Genomic DNA, 27,315 nt, shown 5'->3' with positions numbered 1-27,315 from the left:
CTTTGGAGCTCCCACATCACCTTGACGCACAGGCCCAGTTCGAGCGCCACAGTCCCTGGTGGTATTTTCAGGAGGTTACAAGGAGTGCTCCGAAGCGACTCTTCCATCATTAACTCCTAGATGTGCAGACTTATTTTTTTTGTGGGCTTGGTCGGGTTGTGCACACGTATCTTTCAGTCTGGCCACGCACCACCCTGATTTTTTGATGCTTATCCCGAGTCATGGAGAATCATTTTCCTGGACCATATGCCTTGGGGTTGGCTGTGTGGATGTGGGAAGGCTCTTGTTATCCCTGCTTGTGCTTTGTCGAGTCCAGTGTTTTTCTGCCCCCGCTCTGCTGATGTGGCTCTGACGAGGCCTGCTTCGCCCGGGTCCCCGCATCCCCCATGTGTGCTGTCTCTGGAGAACCCGTAGAGCATTTTAACTGTCTGTTTGAGTGATGTTGGTTATGCCGATTGTTATTTTCATTTCTGTAATGTTACCCTGGTTGACTCTACCTCTTACTAACCTCTGGTTATTGTTTTCGCCTTTTCTGTTCTTTTGCTAACAAAGTTGTGTTGACCAAAGCTGACCTGCAAGGTAGAGAAGGCTCTTGCTCCCATTACCACTTTGGACTGAAAGCTGCCCTGTGTCACCCTTGCTATCTTTTCTTTAAGGGCCTTCAAGCTCTCACACCTCTTGGACAGCATCGGTTTTGGGGAGGGGGCCGAACCCTGTGTTCTTCAGGAAGAGCGGCAGGGAACCCAGATCAGTGAATGCAGAATAACAGACGCCAAGACCTTGGAGGGATGGGACCATGATTCCATTTTTGGGGGGACTAAAGAGGTTTGACAGCATCCTATATCATGACTCCTCACAAGCATATCAGTCCACTTCTGGAAGTGGCTCACACCTCTCCACATAGTTGCCATGGATGGGTTGGCTCTTTTTAATTTATTCCCCACAGAGGAAGGCAACACTTGGAAAGAGAAAAAGCAAGCAAGAAAAAAAAGGGCCCTTGAGTTCTTAATTTATTATTTTCTGGGTCAGGGAGGTCATTTCTCAGGACTTCGGAGTTCTTGGGCCTTGTGAACGAGAAGGCCATTTTCTCTTACCTCATTTTAAAGAAATATTTTTAGGCATTTGGGAGATATTAATGTCATTAAAATGTTCTAGAGATTTATGTTTCCTTTCGGGGATTTTGGTTGAGCACTTTAATTTCCTGTTTTGTGATCTAAAAGAAAAAGTACTCTTGGGGAAGAAGAGGATCTGTCAGTTTTATCCTGAATACCCTTTAAAATGCCTGCATGTTAGATGTCAGTGAATATTTCCCAGAGGCACTGCTTCCTCTACCAGCCAGGGAGGCACCGTCCCAAGTCCGTAACGGGCCGCTGGTCCTAGTGCGTCGGGCTGCTTGACTCAGAAGAGCAAATCAGGAAGGCATTTGGGGCATCTTTTGGCTAATTGCTCAGTAGAGGTTTGAGCTCCGATGGCGTCTGGGAGTTTGCAACCAGCAAAAATTGTTAAAAGTGGTTAAGACCAGGGTAGCTTTAAAAATACTACATTTCCCCTCAAAGATCATTTACTTTGCTGCGACTTGCTCTGTGTCATGTGGGTAACCAATACGAGGGTCCATGTCTTGGTGAACGTCAACTATATGAAGTCTCTCTCTAGCTGTTTTCCTGTAACTTTTTTCACCACCCCTTCTTAGCAGATTCACATATATGCTGATGTATAATAAAATTAATGAAAAGAACAGACACTGGATTAGTATTTTGAAGTCCAAGGTAGTTGTACAATAGCTTTCATTTTTTTTTTTTTTTTTTGCTTTCAATTTCAAAGAATGTAAGGGGCCTTTCAGTAATACCGAAGGCTGTTGTTTTTCAGAAACTCTGCTCAGTTGTCAAAATAGGGCTACTGCAAGTCACTGTGTAACTGGAGGGGGAATGGGGGCAGGATTTGATCTATAAGAAGAGACAATCCAAGGATATCAAAGCTTGTTGAAATCAGATTTATTAGATAAAACTAGAGAATGACATCTCCTCTCAGACTTTATTCTTCATGGTAAGAACTAGGTGGATTTTGAATCCCCAGCACGGGCCTTTTTACGTAGGGGCTTCCCATGCAGCAAAATGATCTTAAAGTTATCCTCCAAAGGAAAAATGGTTTGTAGGAATCATACAAAATACTGGTAGATTTCTGTGCCTCTTGTAAATTATTGACCAAAGTATAGTCTAGATTTGGGGACATGATAGTTTGCAATATTTTAACTTTACCATTTATAGAATCAACCAAGTCATCAGTATGGTTTCTATGTTATTACTGCCTTGACCTAAACTCTCTTCCATTCTTGTAATGACTAGAGAGTCTCTGTTTGTGGCAGGAGCTGTCCTTCCTGGTAATTATTTTGGGTCATCTTACTCTTTCCCCGTATTGTGGCAAAAGACCTTTAGGATGCAAATTCCTTTACTTTTTATTCTTCTGACATTGGGGTTTGGACCATTACTCATGCTGTCTTTTTCAGCTACAATCTATGGGCACAGATAGTACGAATTACTTATTAAGTGTGAAGGGCAGTAAAAACATATGACAAAGAAATGAGGCAGTTTGAAATGTAAAGGTAAATGGTATTCAGAAAGAACTATAACAGTGGGGTCTAGGAAGTGGCCTGATGAGTCTGGACAAGTCAACAGCTTGAGTCCTCTTATCATTGCATTTGGGGTATGTATTTTTTTAATATGTATGTATGTATGTATGTATTTAAACTTCTCCAGTGATTGTGTTGTTCAGTTTTAATGGGAACTCAGCCATTCGTGTATGTCAGGTACTCAGTGAGGCGCTGGGATTATAGGTGTGATACCGTCTGACCACCCATGGGTCAGCAGGGGGTCAGCCAGTACGGAGAATTCAGCATGAACACTGCTTTTCTAGAATGGAGAAGGAGCCCTATACAGGGTGGAAGTAATTTTCTAATTCCTTTTTATTTTAAGAGGGATATTCCTGGAGAGATCCCCTAAAAAGCTGTGTAATAAGAAAGGAGCTGTACAACTATCAGAGAAACATTAAGTTTGACCTGTTGAGAATGAAGCAGATGAGTTATAAACCATAAGAAATAAAAGAATAGCTTTTTATTGGGTTAGATGATTAATAAGAATATATTCTCTCCACTTTCTGCTGTAATTCCCTTTAACAGGTTCTATCTCTGGAGTTGAATGGTTCTTTTCTAGAAATGTAATTTGTTCTTCTGCCCAGATGGTGGGCAGGTGGAATGGGTTTTGGTGAGGGGGGAACCAAGAATTGATTAGATCTGGTTCTAAATGCTTATATCTTGAAGAAGTCAATGAATGTATTGGGTTTGGATGCCTTAAAAACCCGGGATCCTTTCAAGTAGTTTTAGATGAGGGTTGCCATCAAACACTTCTAAGGGAAATTTTCATTCTGCAACTTTTTTTACTGTGAAGAATATAGTTTCCCACTTAATTTTCTCCAAAGCTAAGGGCTTTATCATATTCTCCATTGTATTTTATGTTAAAAAAAAAAAAAAAAAGAAAAGAAAAGTAGCATTTGACCTAATAGAAATCAGTCCCTCAGAAATGATTTGCATTATGGGAAATAATGAGAGATGGGAATTCAACAGAACTTCCCCCAATGGCTCTTGCCTTTTGCCCCTCAGCATTGTACGACAGAAGCTTCTTTCAAGAGAGCTGTGCAATTGTGACTTACTACCTTACTGTGTCTTGTTTCTGGACCCCTGACTAACTATACACCCAATTAAAATGGAGAGAACTTGATTTTCCTTCCCAACAGAGTTGATAATATCCTTCATTGAGGGTTTACTAATGTAGGCACAGGCTAAGGACTTGGTGTGTTGTGTCTCCATCATGATCATGACCTTGTGACCTCAAGATGACTTTATGGGCTTTACATATATTATCTCATTTAATCCTCACATCATGTGAGGTAGCAACAATTTCTATCCCCATTATATAGATGGGAAAACCCAGGTTCAGAGAATTTAAGTGTCTAGCCCAGGGTCACATTGCCAGTAAGTGTTAAAGCTGAGTTTTAAAGCCTATGACCTCTTCTCTACGGTGCCATATGACGCGAGTCTGGACTTGTCTATTTCCAAAGCAGAGGCACTACCCAGGTGACCAGAGGGTATCTGAGAACATCCTCTAGCTGGCTTTCTGGTAGATGGTGTTTATGTCGATATGATTTCATGAAGTGCTAGGTGATAGTTGCACAATGTTCTTTAAACCAAACTATTTTTACATTAGCTGTCTTTTCATTGAACTTGCCCTTCGAAACCTCTTTTCTCTCTTTTTAAAAATACCCTCTCCTACCCCAGCAGACCACTATATCACTGCAGAAGAAGAAGGAAAATCAGAACATGAGACCCTAGTTTACATTTTTTTCTGAGGAAGCATTGACTTTTTGATGAGCTGTTTATGATTTTAAAAAGACGAAATGATCTAATCATTTGACTTAGGACCCCAGCACTCTCTGAAAATAGGGTGGGTTGAGCAAGAAGGCGTTTTGATGCTAGTCATTCTCTCGCCTTCACCCATACCCCAACAGGGGCAGGCATGGGCCGCTACTCCTCCATTGTCATGCACGTGTCACGTGCGTAAATCGCTTGACTCACAAAGTGTGCATGCTTTGCAGTTCACTGGCCATCAGGGGCAGTGCTGTACTAGAGCTGGTACCAGCCAGGAGTTTTCAGGAATTTTGCAAGCTGGTTGACATCACGTAACATATATTAGCTTGAAATTGGCCGTGGTGGGAGTATTTTACACTACTGAAATCAGGTTAGAGAAATGTTACAGATCAGGGTTTCTTTGTTATTGTTGTTCCGGTTGTTAAGTATTTACCTGCATGGAGCTGATCAAAGGCCATTGAGATAAAGACCTCACGAGGGCATCTTGGTTTAAACCAATTCCCTTGCCCATCTTGACTCATTTTATACTCAGTATATGATGGGAGGGCTGGAGTGATTGAGGAGAACAGAGGTGTTATTGGAACTGCCCCAGTGTCTCCAGAATGTTGGATTTTATTATTAGTCTTTCTCACTCATCATCCTAACCGAGGGACTTTTTTGAACCCTCATTTGAGCAGAGGCAACCATAAACACCTGAGCATGCTTACTAGGAGCAGTTTTGATGCCTTTCTGAGCATTAGGAAGACACAGATCTTGCCTTCAAGACAAAAAAGTAAGCTCTTGGGAATACAGCTGCTCTTAGGTCTTCTGCCAGTGAATTTTTTTTTTAATTTTATTTAATTATTTGGAGAGAGAGAGAGAGAGAGAATGAGCATGTGCATGCAGGAGTGGGGGGAGAGGCAGAGGGAGAGGGAGCCAAGCCGGACATGGGGCCCCATCTCGGGACTCTTGAGATCATGACCTGAGCCGATACCAAGAGTGGGGCGCTTAACCAACTGAGCCACCCAGGCGCCCCTGCCAATGAAATTTTATAATAATATTTAGGACCCTGTTCTCTGGCTTTGCATAATCTTCTATAAAATGGGAACTAGAGCATTCACTTCTGAGTTGGCTCTGTGTGAAGGAGCTTGGCACGTTTAAGGATCATTGCTCTCTTATTTTAAAATTACATAGAAGTGAATTGGGTTTCTGCCAATTAAGGGGGAGGAATCTTATGTTGTCTGTAAATGACTGTCTTCAGAAAAGCCAAGAGGACCCAATGCTGTGAGTGTAGAGTTACTGTGAGAGCTACAGAAGGATCTTTGCTGCAGGGACCAAGACATAGAGCTAAGTAGGCTGTCCCTAATGTCACAGACACCGTCCCTGAAGCCTCAGCACTTGAGTCCTTCTGTTTCAGTAGTGGAGACTGTAGATGGCTCAGGAAGCTGGTAAGAGTCTTGCACACATATACACATGCTCACATACGTGTATCTGTATGTGTGCATCTTCCTTTTTCTATTTTTTTTCTTCCTTCCCACTCCATGACTGCTCACTCCTTCTTCCTCTATAAAACAGTATCAATTTTAAAATGTGAAAGTGGAAAAGTTTATGCACTTCTCAGGAGCAGAAAATCAAGGTGCAGGTGGTAGAGAAGAGCTCCCTGGACAGTCCATGGCAGCCCTCATAAGGCTCCTGCCATGGTAGCTTTGCTTTGTAAGGGTGGACAAACCCTTTGGCTGGCACAGAGGTCTCTTGCTTCCACATTCAGGGTTCACCCATGGATTCTGAATCCTTTGACAAACACCTCATGTTTTGTAATTAAAGACAATGAGTATTACTAAGCCATCCTTGCCTGGTGCCTACCACTGGGCTACGAGCCTTGACCTTTTAGGATAAATGGACGTAAGGCATCAGAACAGATGTACCACCCCCAGGCTTCCCCGGTCACCAAGCCCATCACCCCGGTATGGCCAAGACCAGCCTGTGCTGGTTTAGCGACATTTATTATAAATTGGGATGCTTGAGGCATAGGTTTGGTTGAGTCCTACTTGGGCAATAACAGAGGGAAAATACACTCTGATCGAAGGGTCCTGTCTTTTAGGCAGCACTTCTGTCTCAAGGGTCTGCAAGTCATAAAAGACAGTCTGTCAACTTTGGATTTTCTAGACCACAAAGGGGAGTTGACAGAATCAGTTTGCATGTACTTCAGAGGTGGATTTTAGCAGTAACAGGCATGAAATGACTGTCTGGGACAGTTCTTGAAGAGAAAAAAAAACACTCCCAGATTCAAGCAGAGTGATGGGAAATTTGTGGCAGCCATCAGAGGTACTGTCTGAAAAAGAAAAGACACAACGTGATGTTTTTCTGTGATCTAAAAACAGAGCGGGGAGTTAGAAACCGAAGTACCACCAATACTGAGGACTTGGTTAGTCTTTTCTTACACATTTCTGTTGCCTTGTCACTTCCCCGCTAGACAAAAAAAAGTCACCATCTTGTCTCGAAAAACTGTGTGGCTATTTGAGTGACGATCGGTTACATAGCAAATGCAAAAGTCCTATACACGATCTCTATGCAAAGGTTTCTGAAAGCTTTAGTGCAGTTTTAAGCTATTAATAATAATTTTGAAAACATTCTAAATATATAATTCTAAAGGTTTATGTTACCTTAGAATTTTTGCCATTTTAGTTTGATTTGGAAGAATGTTTTATTTATTTATTTATTTATTTATTTATTTAATTTATTTATTTGACAGAGATAGAGACAGCCAGCGAGAGAGGGAACACAAGCAAGGGGAGTGGGAGAGGAAGAAGCAGGCCCACAGCAGAGGAGCCTGATGTGGGGCTCGGTCCCACAACGCCGGGATCACGCCCTGAGCCGAAGGCAGACGCTTAACCGCTGTGCCACCCAGGCGCCCCTGGAAGAATGTTTTAGACAAAAGTATTGTTAAGTTCATAAGAGTGCCTTATATTTATACATATTTGATACAGATTTTTGTCCTCATCCTTGTCTCAGATTCTGGTGAGATTGAACGAGTCTAATAGGTAAATTAGGGGAGGAAATGTGGTCAATTAAATACTACCACCACCACCACTACCTCCCCCCAAAAAGTGATTACAAGTAGAAAATTGCTTGTATGAAATGATATCGGTAAATTTTATGGACAAATAGTTTGGAAAACCACTTGGCTTTAAGTCATAAAAGAATGACTTCATTTTTTTGTTTTCATTCTCATGTTCTTTTTTATTTAACAATATTTTCTGAGCTCTTTATACCAAATACTTTACCAGAAATTAGAGATATCAAGGTGAGCAAAACAGACAAGACTTCTGCCCTCATAGGGCTTATATTCCAGTAGGATGAGACAAACAATAAAAATTTGAATAAATGACTTAGTTATAGGCAGTGCAATTGTTGATATAATTAAGAGGTAGACGTGATAGAGAACACATGGAATGCTGATGGGGCCTTCCTGAAATAGGAGAGTCTGAAGAAAGCCCATCTTAAGCCTGAAACTTAGAGTAAGAATGGACCAGTCATTTGAAAATCTGCAGAAAGGACATTTCAGGCTGTAGGTAGAGCAAGAGCGGAGGACCTTGAAGGTAGGGATGGTCTTGAAGCATAAGAGCAGAGGTCCTGGCATGTGAGCAGGCCTCAGAACCATCCCGAGGGCTTACCACAGCTCAGATTCCTGAGACCTGCTCCCAGCCAGTAGGTCTGGGCGGAGCCTGAAAAGGCACATTTGTCAGGAGCTCCTGGGTGATGCAGGTGCTGCTGCCTGGGGGCCCACCCTGTGAGCACCACTGGAGTGGGGAGGGAGTGAAAGGAAGAAGGGGTGGCTGGAGCACTGTGAACTGGGGGCCGATAGTAGGAAATGAGGCTGGAGGAGGGGGCAAGGGCTCAAGGATCTCAGCCTCAATAGCAGGTGCGAGTGTAGTCTCAGATCAACGAGGAGTCATTGCGGGTTCTTGGAGCCCTCCCTCCCTGCAACCGCTCTTGTTGAGGTGATGTAGTCAGTCTTTAAGGGGTATTGGATTCTGCGTGGCACTCACCTCCTAATGCATGTGCAACGGATTCTGTGGAATTTGAAAATAACCTATAATTCCCTCTGTTTTAGAGTTCTGACCAACCTTGTTGAATAGGACAGATCACTCACTTTGCGGGGCGCAGATAGTCACCCATGCGTGGGTTTCGACAGTAGGAGACGCAGGCAGGTCAGGGGGCTGCGGTTAGATCAGCTCAACATTGACTGAAACATGTTCTCTGTATGTGGCGCAGTACGCTTAACCCTGCAAGGATATAATCAAAGCATATTATGATTTCTAGCAGCAGGCAGCATTCTATCTTTTGGGGACAAATACTAAAATACATATATACACACACACACACACACACACACACACACACACACATATATATGAAACAATTAGAGGGTTATATAAGCAGAGGACAGCACAATGTGTAATAAAGTGTTAAATTGAATATTATCATATGTCAGTGTTAATGGTGCAGATAATAAGTGCTATGGCCACTAAGAAGTGAGAGAATTGTTTGAAGTTACTAGGGAGTATTTTATACGGGGGAGGCCTTCGAGTCGGTCCTTGGAAAATGGTGAAAATTTGGCTAGTTAGTGGGGAAGGGAGAAAAGCACAGAAAAGCCTTTGTCTTCAGATTCAGTCAACATTCAAGGAATTACTGTGTTTTCCCGAAGTTTTTGCTGTCCCACTGCCTTTCAAGGGAAAGCCTCCATGTGTTTCTGATTCTCGAGGACAATTGAATTACAACTGCATTGTCTGGTAAGAGCTGTTTGGTCAGGGAGCCCTGTGGACTTCTCAGAAACTTTTATCCTTTGAAAGAAGCTGTCCTGATTTGCCATTGTTAATGAAACTTGTACTACACAATGCTCAAGTTTAAGACCCGCTGAGAACATGACCATGAACCTCCTTTCATCTCCACATGGGGGAACCACATGGCACATAGGAGCTGCAGAGACCCAGCAGCAGTGCTGCTCCCCCAGTGTTAGTAATTGTCTTGAACTTTCTTATGTCATATCCTAATAGCTTTGTATTAGGAGTGACAGTCTATATTGCTTCTACCCCTCGTGAATATATACAAAATGTCTCGCCACCCAGAAGACAAACCCTTTGTAGTCATGTATTTCTTTTGAACATGCATCCTTAGGACGCCGCATGCATACATTTCAGTATTCTGTGCCTGTGTGAGGCTTTGCTTTGGAAACTGTGAAATACGCACTTATTGCAATGGATATATTTTTACTCTGTCAAGTGCTTTTCTGCATCAGATCCTGAGTAATACATTTGATGAGTCAAAGGGCTCGGCTCCTTTGTTGAGGCTCTCTGGGAGTTATCCTGAATATTAAGATATTTCCTGTTAGCTCAGATAATTCCAAAGGTGCAGGTTTGCCTTTAATGCCAAGGTTAAGGTGGAAGATAGAAATGAAAAAGAGCGAAGGGTTAAAGAGAGAGGCCCCACGCCGACCTAAAGAGCAATTTTAATGACAATCTGTAAGGTAGAGATCACCAGACTTTTTCATTGCTTACTCATATCCAGAAAAGATTTTGAGAATGCCCTCAAAATAAATGTACTTACTTATATATCAGATACGTGTACCGTTGTACTTATATATTATTTGTTTATGAAAGACACAGAAAAGTAGAAATGATAAAAAAATTTTAAATGAATGTAATTTCTCATATTTTCTTCCTATCCCTCAAATAATTCTCTTTCGCATCCTCTGGCCTATGGACACTGCTTTTGAATATACCCTTCTGTAAACCGATAGCAACCGCACGGTGCGGTATACTGGTTCTTAAACTTCAGACCGCATCACAATTTCCTGGAAGCTTGTGGAAAAACACATTTTCCCCTCTTTCTGAAGTTTCTAGTTCAGTAGGTCTGGAGCCCCATAATTTGCATTTCTAACAACTTCCCAGGTGATGCCTCTGAGAACTAACCCTTTAAGAAGCACTAATGTAGTTAAGAGCTTGGGTCTCAGAGGTAGTTTACCTAAGCTGGTTATCAGGGTCCTTTCATTACCAGATGTGTGACCTTGGGTAAATTATCTTACTTGTATGAGCTTAGTGTTGTTGTTGTTTTTCTTTTTTTCTTTTTCTTTTGATCTGTGAAATGGGTGATTATAATTACTTACCTCTTTGTGTCACTGGAGAGCGTAATGACATAATGTAGACAACGTACTTAGTACCTAGTACTTACCACCTAAAAACACCAATACATGTTGGCTGCCATATGCTTCTCTTCCTACTCTTCATGTCATCAAACATCTTTTTAATGTCATAATGTAAACTTTAGGGACTTTTATGCCTTAGTTCATAAGAATCATGGGAATAAATTTTTCTGCTTTACCATTATACATTTAGAAAGACCATATTCCAAATGAAGTGTCTTTCTAGTTGGATGGTAGAGATGAAGCTCTTTTGCAAAGTCCGCCTAAGAGAGAACAAGGTGTTCAGCCCTCTCCCTTCTGTGTGTAACTGTTGGTAGTTTGTGGCTAAGCGTGTATTTCTGTAGTCTTTTGTGTATACTGATTCTTGTTGCATGATACAGAATTGACATTTTTGGTGGTTGTGGTTTTCAATGTTTTTGGGGCATGGGAGTAGCAAAGTCAAGTGCTTGCTTTGAACTTGATTAATTGTTAACACTTCTCTTTCTCCTTTTTTCTTCTCTCCCCCTCTTCTTATGAATTACTAGGACCAAGTACCACTTGCCAGGAAGATTCATGTGCCAACCAGGGGGTGTGCATGCAGCAGTGGGAAGGCTTCACCTGCGACTGCTCCATGACGTCATATTCTGGAAACCAGTGCAATGATCGTGAGTACAACCTTTTCACACTTGGGAGTTTTTTCAGTGTTTAGACGTTTGGAGAAACCTTAAGGGGCATTATATAAAAGGCTGGCTCTTCTGAAAGAATTGTAAGCAATTTCCTCCTTCAGAAACTCGGAAAATAAAGGACTGGTGTTCTTAATGGAAGAGCAAAGAGACATTTCTTGCTCAACATTACTAGGTGTTTTCCCATTCGCTTACTCCCTGTGTTTTTTTCTTTAGATTAGATTGCCTGTGGCTGAGAAGCAAAAAAAAAAAAAAAAAAAAAAAAAAAAAAAATTCAAGCAATATTTTTGCTCTAAGGAGTTCAGTTTTCCATTAATTAAGTCATCTGGATAACAGTTTTGAGACTCTCCCATTTGCATTGTCTAGAATTTAGAGGTTATTTAAGGAATGTAGCTATTTTCTCAAAATTCTGAGTTTAGAGAACTTCTTAGGTCTTCCAAATGATGAAGACATTCAGAGTTTATTATTTTTTCCAACTAGAAATGTTTAAAGCATGCTTTGGGGTTTTTCAAATGTCGGAAATTCCCTCTGGCTAAATGTATTGATACCTATTTAGTTTGCCTGTACATAGTCATTCTGTTTATATATGCATTCCTACTTTGTACATATATTTATATGTATGTGTCTGCATATTTAGTTCATATTGGAAGAGAGCCAGTTGTTATTTTTGTCCACTAGCAATGCTTCAAGCGTATCGGCTGATTTAATTCTAGAAGACTGATTGCATGAAGGTGATTCTAGAATTGATGGTGGAGATACTTCAGTTCTGTGGGAATCTCTTACCTGTGTCTCCACTTCCTTCTTGTGTTACTTTCCTAACTTGGCTATTTTTAAAGATGAGCCAATGCCTGAGTTTTCTGAATACCTATTACAAAGAGATTTGTTGAAAGCCCTGACATAATAGTGGGTCCTGCTGATCTTCTGATTTTCTAAATGGTAGGATTTTATTTTACAATCTGAACTTGCAGTCAGTTGGCCTCTTGGTTTTATAAAAAGATGCATGATGGTATCTGAGCAAATGCTAAAGTCACATCATGGTTGCCTGAGTGGGAGCAGGCACTGATTACAATGCCATTTCTATCATGTTCATTTGATTTTTCTTGAATCCTTATTTCTCAACTTTTTTTTTTTTTCATGTGCGTAGTTGCCTCTTGTTCTTTTTCTTATTTTTCTCATGGCTTTTTGTCTTTATGTGCTCAGTTAGTCTCTTAAGATCTACCTGGAGAAACAAGTGGGGACTCTACCAATGTAGAGAGAAGCATCTTTGGTTCTCATTGATCTGATAATGTAAGTAGGTGCTACTAGATCTGTAACACAGAGGACACAGTATCTGCAGCAAGTTTTGGCATCAGGTGGTTCTTTCTAAGTACTTGGTATTATTGAAAGTCCTGTTTCCACATTTATGAGTTGGGAAATAGGCAGTTATGGACCCATACAGAATATCTGGGCAATTGTGCTATATGCTCTTTATTTTCCTTCCACTTTGTCTGCATAGGACTCATTAGGAAAGCTTTTTATCCTAGATGGTAGCATAATGCTTCTTTATCCTCCCAAGTTTATTCCGTATCATAAATACATACCACTCCTGGTAGAAAATGGTCAGGACGAGATGGCACACAGAAAACACAGAAAGGTAAGTTACTTTAACTGCGGTGAATAGCATGGTCTTCAGAAGGTATGTACACATTTTTCTCTCATTGACAAGTTCCTTTCAGCCACCCAGTCCCAGGCATTGTTTTCTGCTAAAAATCAACCTGGATTCTTTCTGGCTTTCTATGATTTTTTCTGACGGTGTCTCAGTCCAGAAGAAGACTGTTGCATTATCTGACTCAAACAATTTGTCAGTATATAATGAAGTACTAGAATGGATTGGGAGATGCTGGCTTTCTTTTGTGACAGTACCATGTCATCCTTCAAAGATGTTTCTGAGATATCCAGGCCTAGGTAATATATTCTGGATTTTATTCTGTAAACAATACAGATGAAGGTTTTATTGTAGAAGACCTCTGAGCCCAAGTTGTTAAAAGAATCTGCTTGCCTCATCTCCTGTTGGAAAGCAGACCAGGACTTGCGTGACTAGATGGCTCTGCGGGAATGTGGGCAAGTATATTTTAATTGCAGAATATAAGGAATATATAGAGTTCAGAGAGATATCACTGTAAAGGGCAGATACGTGCTTTTAATGAAACCAACCATGTATATCAGATTGTTAGGTTGCTTAAAGCGTACAACAGGTGCTTCTGTATCTAATGATCAACAGTGAACGTATCGGGGGAACTTTTCTTTTGGAATTAGCACAGAGCCAGTTTGTTCCACCTAAAAACATCAGCCTTTCCTGTTTACATCCTAGATCATTACTTTCTATATCAACCTTGACCTTTAGAGTTGTAATTTGCTACCTTATCTCACAAACATCTTCAAAATTAAGTTGCTTATTTGATTTTCTCTGGACCTGTGCTAGTAAATTCTTGGTATCTGAGCTTGCATCAGGAGACGAGCCTGCGCCTTCAGTGTCACCAGCAAGTTTGAACAAAGCTCGTGCTAATCGTTGGCAAAGGCAGTGGGGAAAATTGCAGAGAAAGGGGAACAGATACAATAAGTGAATGGAAGAGGAAAGATGATGAAGAAGAAAGAATGTAGAGAAAGGCAGGGCTGAGTCTTACATGGAAGGACCCAGAGGCCATTAGTGATTGCTTTGGTATAATGCATGCCACAGGTGGCCTGCCTTTGACCTAAATAACAGAAATGGAGCATGGTGTGATACTGGGAGTGTCAAGGAAATCTGGCCTTTACCTAAAAATACACTATTTTTAGGAATAGGGTATTCCTGCGGAATGTGTATTCTGCAGAATGCTGCATATATCTAGAATACATTGTATTTCTTACAATGCTGTCATAGGATCCTATGGTTGGTTAAGGATTCTAGCTGATGACCACAGACGTTTTGGTGGGAGATTGGGGGGGAAGGTTTGGATCTCTCATTTTCCATGAGCTGTTTTCTCAGGACAGCAGATTGATCTCAGTTAATGGAAATGAAAAAAAAAAAAATCACAGTTTCTTACTGCACATCCAAGGATAGCAACTCGTTCAATAGGAAAGCGCTAGGGTTTGATATTTTTCAAAATAAAGGGTTCCGTTCAGTTCATCATATATAGAAAAGTTACTTCTATCTGGGCATGATTTGTAAGTTTCTAAAGAAATGTTTGCATTTTAGCGTTCTCCACATTTTTCCTAGCATTGTTTCCTTCATTCATGACTTTTGATTTTTCTTGCCTGTTTGCCAAATTGGGCGTTTGCGTGATGATTTTGAGGTGCTGTCAAGTAGATATCACCTCCATGAGTAGAGTTTACGTTTAGAAACTATATCTATTTTAGTATGAGTAGACCGGGCATGGGTGGTTTAACTTTATTCCATCATTTTCTATGAGAGCATGGTGGATTGGTGAAGGCCGTGGGGTGAATTTCAGGTTTAGTCCTGTGAAGATAGCTATCCAAAGCTGATACAGTGATTGTGAAGGTGTGGCGTATATTCTCGTGGCTGGTTACCTTGTGTAAGAGCGACTCTCTTGTATTGGATAGAAAACAAAAGTGATCTGATTGGGAAACCCAGGTATAATTGATTTACTAATTGTCTTATGTAGATTTAAGATAAGATCTTCTACCATTTCATGTAATAGCAGATTCACAGGGAGTTTCCTTTAGGTGACTTTTAGGGCTGTTTTGAAACTATAATGAACAAAATCATCCCAGAAGTAATTTTGAGTTCCTGTAAGATCCAGTAAGATCTATGGAAGGACACACCAGTAACATTCTCCAAAGAAAAGCTTCAGTTCTTCTGAAAAATTCAAAACAGAGAGGGCTTCTCAGAGGGTACATACCACGTGAGTGCCAACTTATATTTCAAGAACAATAAAAGAAATGGAACCTCACAAAGTTTCTCTTAGGGATATTCTTTTCGGATATTGGGTTCCTATGGGTATTTAAAATCAGGACCGAGAGCCTGGGAGATTTCAGTATGTTGTAACCATCACGCCATCAGGCAAATCCAGAATCCCTTTCCTGTGATGTGGGCAGGACAGCGTACTGTTGAGTTCCTCTCTCCACAGCACCACAAGATGTTGCCCAAAATGCAACTCACTTGCGTGTACCCACACGTATACAAAAGCGTTGTCATTTCTGGGGACTTGGCGAAAACAGCAATTTTAAATACCTTACGTCAATCCGTACCACCATAGTTACCTTTGAGCATGTTTATGACAAGTGTTTGGACTTGTGTACGGTTTTGGGGTCTCGTTATTGCTTCTGTGCCCTGGAGAAGTGAATGTGGAACAGTGTGCGGCACGTGAGTGCTGAAAACACAGCAAGTTGCTGTATTTAGAAATCGGGTGTTTATCATGGCTTTGTGGGAAGAACAGAAGGAAATAAACGTGGGTCCTCAGCCCACCCTCAGCAGCCAGCGACCTGCGCTACATTGCTAGTCCTCCGTTGCGGGCTCCTTGTTGGAGAAATTGCTAGGTTCACACTGGCATGCTATAATAGACGTTCTTTGCTCGCAACAAATCAATAGCAAGCAGCTGTGGGTCGTGCAGACAGTGGAGTGTGAAGCGCCTTTTCAGACAGTTTTCTGCTGGAGTGACTGTTCAGCTGCCCTGTTGGCGATTGATTGGCCTTTTGCTTTTTATTTATTGTGTGGGTTTATTTATTTTTTTAATGTAGGTTGGTGTATTGATTAAATCTGTTGAAAACACATCTCCCATTCAGGCTTCAGAAGAAATGAGCAATATAGCATTACTTAGTATACAAACAAGGCCATAGACCTGCCTATGTTCATTCTGTCTCTTGGGTCCATATAGAGACACTGGCGTTACGTTATGAGTCTGTGGTGTTATTTGTACAGCAGTAATTTGCAAAGATATCAGATGACAGGTGTCCCTGTTTTCAGTTATGTGTTTAATTCCTGCCTCTGTTTCCAGGGTCTGCCTGTCCGGCAAATAAGCCATATCTGAGAAGTTTAGTATTAAGTTAAGTTGTCTGCTGCTTAGAATACTTTATCATTTATTCATTCGTTCACTCACCAGACCTTTCTCATTTGCAGATGTGATCATGAATAAGAGACACCCCTGTTCTCAAAGACATTACTGTCTCACAGGGGAAGACACACATGGAAGTGCTGTAATAGAAATACACACCACATGTAGTGAGGGCTCAGAAAGTGGAGGGGGTCACCTGTACCTTGGGCGGGGACTCCAACAAGAAGAGCTGCTCTTAGTAAGAAGTTTTGATTGACACATGAGTCTTGAAAAATTTGTAAGTACTTTCTAAGCATGTATGGTAAGAAAGAAGGCCGGAAAAGAGAGATAGCATCCCAGCGAGAGAGAGAGAGAGAGAGAGAGAGAGAGAGAGAGGCTACAGCAACAGCTGGCTTTCTGGCTGTTTCCTTCCATTCTTTTTTCTAAGCATCTGTGTGGTTAAGATCACGCTCCGTGTAAAGTCTGTGCTCTGCCTTATTTTGTTTTATGCTGCATGATAGGCATTTTTCAAAGTATAGAAAATATGATTAGATTTCCTCATCTCATTTAGTAGAATGTCCATTATGGCGCTCATGTTTTTGGGCTAGAACCCTCCATGTGGATTCCTGGGTGAGGACTAACAGGCCCGAAATCTTTCATTGAACCATTGTTGGACGTTTATCTTAGAATGTATTTAAAATGAACCAAAATTTTTAAAAGTTGACTTGTAATGTATGTATCTTATTAAACTATAAAAGATAGCATAGTCATTAAGTTAATTAGCTTTAGAATCAAACTATTTTAAATGTCAGTGCTAGCTCTTAACTGAAATTGAGTTACTCACTTAGCCTCTTGAAGCCTTGGTACAGTACAGGGGGTATGATAGGTACTTAATAAATAGAAGTAGTGATCGTTTTTATTGTAACTAATAACATTTGACATTTGTCAAGTCCCTTTTATGTTTCTGACACTCTACTAGGACCTTTATAAAGATGTCATCTCTTTAATCATCCCGAAGTTCCTATGAAATACTATTGTCCTGATTTTCACAACAGGGACACTGAGGTCACACAGGAAATAGCTGAGTGAGAATTTGAATCCAGGTTTGTCTGACGTGAAAGCTTGCATTCTTATTAGATTTGTTACCACTTGATAATCATTAGAAATAATCACAGTTTAACATCACTAATTACTAGACTAGAGTGTTTAAAATGCCAGGTGGTCAAGTCTTTACAGACAACCCAATTGCATAGGAATATAGGGTTGGAAAAGAAAAGCTGTATGTTCTCGGTTGTTACTTTTATTGTATTGTGGAATTCTGAACCCTTTAGATATCTCTGCCTTAATACTAAGATAAGACTTTTTATTTAGAATATCTTGAGATATGATAGAATTAGAATATCTCCCCAAATCCCCAAATGTTTTTATTTTTATTCTCTGTTGTTCTGGATCTTCTGATTTCCATTTTTTTCCTTCATTTTATTGCAATGTTTATGTATGTCATATAACATAGTGATTGAGACCTCTGATGTGGAGTGGACGGCCTGTGTTGAAATCGTGACTTTGTCACTTAATAGCTATACTGCTTTGGGATTAATCAATTACTTCCCCTGTGTCCCTCAAATGTGGATGTTTATAGGTCCTATCTCACCAGAATGTTGTAAAGATAAATTAAATTCATATTTGTGAAGGTCAGGGCATGACACATAGTAGCCTGTGTGGAACTATTGGTTATTTTTTTATGTAATTTTCAAAAGTTAAGAACTAGACGCATACAAACATAATTTTCATAAACTTAAAAACTTAACTCACATAAATACAGAATGAAGCATCCTGGATTTATTTAACTCCTTAGTGAGGAAAACAGTAAGATGGTAAAAACATAAGCAAGATGGCAAAAGAATATTTGAAGAACTGGATATTTATAGACATTAAAAAGAATATTAAATATTTGGGTTAAATATAAAACTGGTGAATGTCTCACAGGGAAAAAGCCCTTAGCCTTAGGTGTTATCTTTTCTACCGACCATCGTATCTCTACTGAACAAAAATCGACAGGTTAATCATCTGGCAGAATGTGGGCCCCAATTAATAGTAAATACCCATGTCAAACACAGGTACATTTTCCCATAGAAGTAATTATTTTTTGGATGGTATTGTTAAAACAGTGTCTTTCTATGACACTGACGGGCACGTGGCTCTCTCCTGGCCCTTTTTTTCTAAATTTTGGATAATTTTTATTAACAGTAACATGATCTATTCAATTTCAAATCCTTTTTATTACCTTGAATACCTCTATCCTGCTCAAGTACCTTTTTTTTTTTTAAACCATTTAGCTGTGTAGCAAACACTGTGCTGAATTTGTTGTGTCATCCTGTCATCTTAACAACCCTAGAAAGTAGATACTATTACAGTCCCAGTTTGCAGGTGAGGGAACTGAGACATGGAGAAGTCAAGGGATCTACTCAAGGTCACAAGACCATGAGGTCGGGGGACAAGGATTCGGTTTTATATGTTTGACTGCAATGTCTGAGCTCTGGACTGCTGATGTCCTCTGAATGCCTCAAGGAAAGCTTCTTAATGAGGACTCTTCAGAATGCATAAGGGTTTAGATTTACATTAGCCATGGAGCTTGACCACTCCTGCATCAATTACACTCTGATTTTTAGTATCTACATTGTTATTTGGTAGGAGGGACATATCTTACACATTTTATTTTAAATAAGGACATCATTAGGGTTGATCTGCTCATGTCATGAGGTCAGAAGTTCCATCCAAGTGCCATTTTGCAAGTTTGGTAGGTCTGGGCAGGAAGGGGCCGCATCCAGAGAAGTTATTAAGGCTGGAGGAGCAGCCTGGTACCATCGGAGGCACGATCCAGAAGGTAAGACAGTTAAAGAGAAGCATTCATGAGCCAGCAGGAGCCAGCAGAACCTAAGGTAATGGCCAAAGTTATTTCTTCACATCTGTTTTTCATTCCCGGACCACAGCTATTCAGTGTAGCTCACAGGATGTCAGGAGATGGCAGGTAATCCCAGGGTCTTCTAAGAGCAAAGATGATAGTGCTGGTATTCTTGGGGACAGTTTCATAGACGTGGGTTTTCGCGTGTTGCCCTTGGGAATCACCCTTGCTTATAATTTCTCCTGATATCAAGAAGGGAAGATTTTGTGTCACAGATCTGTTACACTGCTGATCTTAATACAAGTGCAGAATCAGAAAAGATTCAGCGAGACCCAGGACTACTTGCAGCTTTTGTTTTGTATAACCCTCTGTGGAAATGAGCTGAGACTCACAGATAACACGTTAATTTCTACAAATCCCAGTTGCCACTTGGACCTACGCCTCAAGGAGAAATAAGTCTCCACCATGCAGGGTCCAATCACTTACTCGGGATGATTGTGAGTTATTGGAATCTGTGGCCTCACTAATTTCATTTCAGCCATCTTTAGCATGCTGTATTTGTAGACCGATTTTATTGCCTGTGTTTAATTACAGCCCATTTATTTCTGGTGTGCTTGGCTAGCTCCTTATTGATGGTGATGGCAATAATCCACAGAGAGCCTATTGGTTCACAGAAGATAATTTTATATTACCTTGTTAGGCACATACAGGTACAGTTTTAATGTATTTTTCAATATAGACTTATAATTTCCTACATTTATTTCCATCTATATTTATTTTTACTTACATGCAAAGGCAAAAATTATGTAAACTACTTTATTTTCTCTTGTAAGATAGAGCTAATAAGTATAATTTGGTTTCCTTTCCTTACTTTTTTCTCTTCACTGTTTCTCCCCCTCCACCCAGGGTGCGTGTGTGTGTTTTTTCATTGAGGTAAAATTTACATTCAGCAAAATGCATGGATCTGAGGTGCTTTATGACAACCGTTTATAGCCATGTAACCAGCATGCCACTTGAGATAAAGGATAGTTCCATCTTTCCAGAGAATTCCCTTGTGCCCCTGTAGTCCTCCTCTTCTCAGAGGCAACTGCTGTTTGAATCTGTATCAGCATAAATGAGCTTTGTCTGTTCTTGACTGTGTATAAATGGAATCATATACTGTGTCATCTTTTGTTTCTGTTCTCTCTAGCTCCATAGAACGTAAGACTCACCCATGTCACTGTGCATTCTAGCTGCCTTGCCCTCTCCTGACTCTTAGCTCTTCTCATCGGAAGAATCTGCAAGTCTACCCCCGAGGACCCCTCCCTGACACCCCCTTGCAGTTCTAGCCCGGCAGTAAACTGGCCGGGATTTTGTCTTCTTCCTCTCAGGAATCCCTGTCTTTCTTTGCCTGATGTTCAGCGTCTTGTGAACTGTTGTTTCACATCTGTTGTCTTTTTCTCTGTTGTTTCAAGTCCATTGTGGATCTGGTCTCCGTTACTCTCTCTAGGCTGGAAGTGGACGTCACCTGTTCCTGTTTACCTTGAACCTTGAGACTGAGGGTGGGGGCAGAGGTGGGATGAGCATGACATGCTGTGCTTTAAAGCCATAACCTGTGGGGATGAAGTGACGTTTTGCATTAGTCCCAGAACAGCCCTGGCAGTGTGAAATATTTCAGGAACCGTATTTTGGTTTTATGGGAGTATTTGGGGGGTGGGGAGAAGGAGGGGGAAGACCTTCAGCTGTAGTTCTAGGCCTTCTTCAGTTAAAGAAGCCGCGCAAAGCTAGTTACATACCTGCAACTGTGTCTCCATCAGGCGTTTCATCATCTGAGTGTCTTTCACGAGGTCCCCATTGCTTTTTCCCTCCAGTCCCTCTGATAACACTTGATTAAGCTCAGTGGGTGCAGGGTTTGTGGTGGCTCTCTCAGTTAGCCGCTCTTATTTTCTTCACCTAGAATTCTAGTTTGTTTTCTCACCTACCTTTATCCTGTAGATCTTTGCTGCCTGATCCATGTCTCTTTGCCAAGTGAAATTAAGAGGTGTTTTCAAACAAAAAGTTGAAGATTTCAGGGAAGTGACTGTTGACTGTTCTTATTTTATTTTAAAATATTTTATTTATTCAACTGGGAGAGAGAGAGTGTGTGAGCGAGAAAGAGAGAAAGAGAGAGAGTGCACAAGCAGGGAGAGTGGCAGGCAGAGGGAGAGGGAGAAGCAGGCTCCCCACCGAGCAGGGAGCCCAATGTGGCGCTCCATCCCAGGACCCTGGGACCACAACCTGAGCCAAAGGCAGCTGCCCGACAGACTGAGCCACCCAGGCAGCCCCTTATTTGGATTTTTAGATGCTTGTGTGTAATTATTATTTTGATGCATGTCTACAAAAACATGAGGGAGCCTTGCGTTGCTGTTGCTTTTTAGTTTTAACTAGTTTTTTTTTTTCTTTTTGATAATTAAGGTTATACAGGCTCACTGTTGAAAATCTGTAAAATGCATGAAAGTGCAAGGTAGTAGAAAAACATGCATAATTTTACCAATTATTTATATGACCTTGTTTCAGAGTATGCATGATGTCAAGCACAGAATAGATGTTCAGAATATATTTGTTGGATGAATGATTGAGCCTTGCATATTTGCAAAGTCTGAGTTGTGTAATGGTCCTAGTGTTCTTTTCATGAAATGAATAGTATTTCTAGAGGACTAGGTATTTTCTTGCCAGACCAGATACTTTGGGCACACAGGAATTATAACGAGCATCTCAATATACAATTTTCTTGTTCAGATAAAAAATGGAAATGTCAAGATGTTTTCATTTCTTTTCTCTCTTGTCCTTACCCCTTCTGCAGAAAGCCTTGCTATTTCTGAGCAGTTGTACATTGATGTATCTACGTACTCGTAAAATGGTTTTGTAGTGGATTTTCGTTGGAGAGCAGACCCTTATAATGTCTATGGGGAAGGAGCCTCAGGTCTCAGTTTTTTGTTTTTTCCTTCTGTGGCATCCACTTCCAAAGAGAAATTGCAGTTTATTTCACATGATGAGATTTCTCGTAACGGTCTACTCTAGAGTTCTGGTGTGAGACAGTAGAACTTGTCTACTTTGACATCATCTGTCAATTTCTGCTGAGTTTCATGTTGGCCAAAACTAGTAACATATGAGTGTGGCATTTAGATGCACTGTATACTGAAACATGTAAAACACAGAAAGATGTCTTGATTTTTGTACACTGTGGACTGCTGCAGAAATTTTACATCTCTTTGCAGGAGAATTCAGCCAAACATAGTAAACCCTTTGCAGAAATGCTCAGGACCATTGACAGGACATAGTAGTGTCTGACTCTTGGCATTATTTCCTAGTAATTCACTGGAAACGTTTTGTAATTAGCTTCTAACTAAAAAAAATTGCAGTTTTATCCGAATATCTTTATATGAGTAAAACTAAATACATGTTCATATAAATAAAAAGAATACATATATACATATTAAAAATAAATACAACTTTCCTTTAGGGTTTTTTCTATCCAAATGTCTTTGTTTCTGTGTTTTACAGTGTTGTCTGTGAACTTTTGGTTGTACCTTACCAACTGACAAGTTGTGTATATCTGTAATTGTATGGGTAATGTTTCCCTGGGCCACAGAGAAGGTATCTGTCTCCCTTTTAAAATATTTGATAGAAAGCCCCTTTATCCTATGTGAATACTCAATATTTGGGGTACAGATTTATCTCTGAAAAAGGATTTAGGCAGGGATCTGGGATTTATTTATCCTTAAGAATAATCTTTCTCCTCTTGCTACCTAAAATTCCCATATGGCTTCCTCATGCGGGCACTCAAGTGTATCATCTAGTTAAAACTCACATCAGTGCCCCGGCACTGGGGGTGGGGGGTTGGGGGGTGCTTTGGAAAAGGGCCTGCAGCTTAACACACACAGCACCACACATGCTTGTGGTCCCGGACTCGTGAAAAATCCTGAGAACAGGGAAAAATGGAAAAGAATGTATTAAAATAAGTGAGTTTAGCCAAACACACTCTCAGTGTTGGTAGAGGCTTTATTCCAATCCCCACAACACCCCACATGGGTTTCCAACATGTAACTTATTTAATTTGCATTTGGATTAATTTAGCATATTTTCCTATTACATAAAGTTTAATGAACAATAAACACAGCTATAACCAAATCTCACAGCTATTTCCCAGTGTGGGGTAACATTCTGCATTTAGTTATATTTGGTTTCCTAGGTAATATTAGATTGCGGCTCTATTTCTTAAAGCTGCATCTCTTGTCACATGGAATGTTTTGGTGGCAGACCGTTCCGACAGAGCAAATCAGGAAGGAGCATCGCATGAATTCCACTGAAGCCGTGGCAGTCACAATCAACTGGGCAACACAGGGTTTGTTAAAAATGCTGCTCCCTGCTGCTTTCCCTTGGCAGTCTTTGAGCTCCCTGGTGGTGGCCTCCCTGCTTTTATTTCTGAAATCTATCCTGTGTAGCTGTTGCAGATCAATTTTCCCAGAGCACTTTTATTTATTTTGTTTTTGGTCTTATCACTTCTCTGCCCATGAACCTCCGGTGGCCCCTCTCGTGGCCTAAACCCGACTCTTGGTTTTTTGAAAATTTGTCTCTTTGTCCACCTTTCCTTTAATAGTCGTGGCTGTGTGCCGTCTAATAAGGCCAGCATTCTCATTGTCACATGTCACTGTCTCAGCATTTTCTGTGATCATTATATTCCATGCCCTCCTTGCTCCATTTCTTCTTCCAGAAAGGTTTCTCTCCCCTTGACCTGGCTTTAGGGTCCAGCCTGAGTCTCTTCTATTCCCCTGTGTTTTCTCTGGCCACTTTAGTCCATATTGACCTCTTCTCCCAAACCCTTTGCATTCATATTCAGAACTGAGAGACAGCATGACTCGGCACCTCAAGGAGGATTAGTGCGGACTTAAGAGTTAAAAGTGGGTTCACTTCCTGGCTCCTGTCCTCCTAACTAGGTGGCCTTTGGCAATTAACGCAGCACAACCTCACAATATGTGTCTTGCAAAAGTTTCAGTTTTGTTAACAGCATTAGAAATAATAGATGTAAAGCAGAGTATTGACTTAGGAAGGGTTTTCGTTCCTGGTAGCAGCTTAAATTAAAACTGTAACCCTCCTATTAAAGAACAATGTTACCAGTAAATAAGTAGAATTTTGACAAGATTAATTACCACTTTTGTTGTGTATTTACCCTATTTTCTAGACAACCAACTTGCATGTATCGTGTTGGCTCTGGTTTCGTCTAGAAATTATAGACTTGAGCTGTGTTGGGTGGATGGAGTGGTAGGGTTATGAGTATTAGGTTACTCAGGTGGCACTGATGTTTTATATGTTCTAACTTTAAATGTAAACATATTCCTGATTCTGGGTCTCTATGATTCAACCAAAACTTAAGTAAATTTCAGAGGACTCTACTACCCTTCCTGTAAATATCCTGATTTTTTAAGGTGGTACTTGCTCAGGCTCCCAAGAATGCACCAAGGGATTCTGGAACCTTCCATAATCTCATGTCTTATTTTTGGTGCTTTTTTGGAACAAAGGAGGATCACTGTCCAGGAATCTTTTGTTCTTGTCACTTATCAGACCAAGGGAACAAAACTGTAATCTTTGCTGCCTCCATTATTACCAGAAATCGTTTTTTTTTTTTTTTTTTTTAAGATTTATTTATTTCTTTATTTGACAGAGAGAGACAGCCAGCGAGAAAGGGAACACAAGCAGGGGGAGTGGGAGAGGAAGAAGCAGGCTCCCAGCGGAGGAGCCTGATGTGGGGCTCGATCCTGGAACGCCAGGATCACGCCCTGAGCCAAAGACGCTTAACGACTGCGCCACCCAGGCACCCCTATTACCAGAAATCTTAATACATAAGCCTAACTTTGTAGATAGTACCTCATTTTCAAATCAGCTCCTTTGCAGCAGTAACACACAACCTAATTTAGCTTTCATCATGGACTGTTTACAATAGATGATTTCAGCCATCTCTCCTCGGTGTGTTTCAGGGCTCTCTGAATCTGGGGCTCTAAGGACAGGACAGGCCAAGTTGGATACTTGATACAACTTTAACATGAGGTCAAATAGTGGAAGACCCATGGCCAGCCTCTTGTTCCCTATTCACTCTTGACAGAAGACGAAAACCAAACAAACAAGACTAGGGAACTGTGGAACCCCTGGTTTATTATCTGAGCAGCCTAATGTGATAATTATTGCCTGCCATGGGAAGATGGCTACCTATTGATCTCCAGTGGAGTTTAACTGAGTAAGAAGCCAAGCCTTGATAACATTACATACCCAATACCCAGGAGTCCTCCAGAATGGGCTCAGCTGCTGAACACCAGGGGATTAGACCAAATCTCAATCATGGTGATTTTGATAATCAGTTTCAGTGAGCAGAATGCTGTCAGCTTTTCGGAACCTCTGAAGCTGATAGTATTTGAGGAGAGGAAATGTGATGAGTGTGACTGCTTAATGTGTGGGAAGAGGATTGGTGGAGAGGGAATCCAAAAGAAAATATCAGCCATCTTAAGAACAGGCCCTTCTGAGAATAATTATGTAGGGAATTTTCACTTCCAGGCTTTATTTGTTCCTGAGAACAAAGGTGTAAGAGTTTGAGATGATTGAGATTTAAATTCATTTTAAAGTAGACTCACATGGGGATGATTTTTTTTCTTTATATTCAGTTTATTAATTAGAGGGAAGTGTGATTTATTTACTTCTGAGCCTTCGTATAGTAGAAATGTGTTTATACAAATAGTGTTTACTTTTGATGACAAATAGTTGATGCCAAGTAAGTAGTAGACCACAAATGATGAAGTAATTGTCATCACATGGGCACACTGGTGTATATTTTCCTAATGAGAACAAACTCCCCTATCGCTTCAACATCTATGCCTTTAACTCTAATCTGGATTTGCCAGTCACATAACATCTGCTGATGTCTGTTTCCATGAAGGATACTTTCTTCCCAATCCTTTTATTCCTGGAATCAGAGCACAATTCACAGTCACTGTTTTGTAACATCTTAACCTGTGCTATATTTCCCCATCCTCACCATCAATGTCTGCTGGCCTTCAGGATGTGAAGAACATTCTAAACTGAGTTGCTTGGTCATAGCCTTTTTATCTTACTCCATCCTTTGCGTTATCTTTGGTGACTTCTTTTTTGATGTTAAGGTTTTTTTTCCAGTAACCTGACGTCTTCAAAAGCCTGGCCATCTAGCAAAGAGAATTTCCTGTTGCTGTTACCTGTTCCCTAGGTTTCTCTTTCTGTCCTCTCCTATGTCTCCTTATCCAGCCTTCTACTCTCCATAGTCCCAAAGATGTCACTTGTCCCCATGCACCATCTGGTCCTCTGCAAGGACACACACACTTCCTTCCATCATGCATCTTCTTTACACCATTGGAAACCTCTTACATCTGTGTGTTCTTGGAGAGGCAAATACATGACCCTACTGTGCTGTGTCCTAAAGAGGGTCCTTAATATGTGATCTCAGTTACTCCCTGTCTCTTGCAAGGAAATAACTTAATTCTTACGGATGTCTTTATTTTCTCTATTTTTTTTTTTTTTTTACTTCATGAAAAACTAAACTCGTTTCCAGGTAGACTGCATAACTGGTGTTTTTCTACAGAACCCAGCATATTCATTTCTCTTTCATTAGAATATAGGCTCACTTCTGCTGATGCGCCGTGTTATGTAGGAAGGACTAAGTGACCGAGAGCAGGAGAATAGGAAAAGGCAGGGATTATTTTGGGAGTGGAAAGTCTGACTGGAGTAGAGGTGTTGTGAAGGGTGGTCAGAGGTGGCTCAGATGAGGCCCTGATCCTGGGGATCTGGAAGTGGAAGATTTTGGAAGAAGGGGATCAATGGGAGTTTTTGAGCAAGTATGGGATAGGGGCAAAGCTGTCTCTCAGAAAGAGCCCTCTGGCTGAGCGTGAGTGGTAATTCTGAAAGAAGATAGTTAAAGCCCATGAGAGTAGACACCACATTCCTTCGGTCACCACTAAATAACCAGAACCTCGTGTAGTGGAGGGTACACAGTGAGGATTCAATGAATCTGTTTTTGAAAGCTGAGTGAAGGCTCTTGCAATAGCCAGGGTAGATGACGAACGGGCGTGAACCTGGAGAGTTGGCCATGAGAGTTTAGGATTAGCCTC

At 40.8% G+C, this 27,315-nt stretch overlaps 1 protein-coding gene across 12 annotated transcripts in view; it reads left to right on the top strand.

Moving 5' to 3' along the window:
* NRXN3 (neurexin 3) overlaps window positions 1–27,315 on the top strand; it is a 1,447,961-nt gene that overhangs the window by 664,724 nt on the left and 755,922 nt on the right. For all 12 annotated transcript variants that reach the window (XM_057318701.1, XM_057318699.1, XM_057318700.1 and 9 more), the window contains one exon: window positions 11,123–11,242. In XM_057318701.1, the coding sequence (XP_057174684.1) occupies window positions 11,123–11,242 (120 nt within the window). The remainder of the gene's footprint in view (window positions 1–11,122; window positions 11,243–27,315) is intronic.

Source organism: Ursus arctos, unplaced genomic scaffold (genome assembly GCF_023065955.2).
Source record: "Ursus arctos isolate Adak ecotype North America unplaced genomic scaffold, UrsArc2.0 scaffold_25, whole genome shotgun sequence".
Classification (NCBI taxonomy): Eukaryota; Metazoa; Chordata; class Mammalia; order Carnivora; family Ursidae; genus Ursus; species Ursus arctos.
Note: the sequence above shows the minus strand (reverse complement) of the source record. Positions and strands in the feature narration are given on the sequence as shown.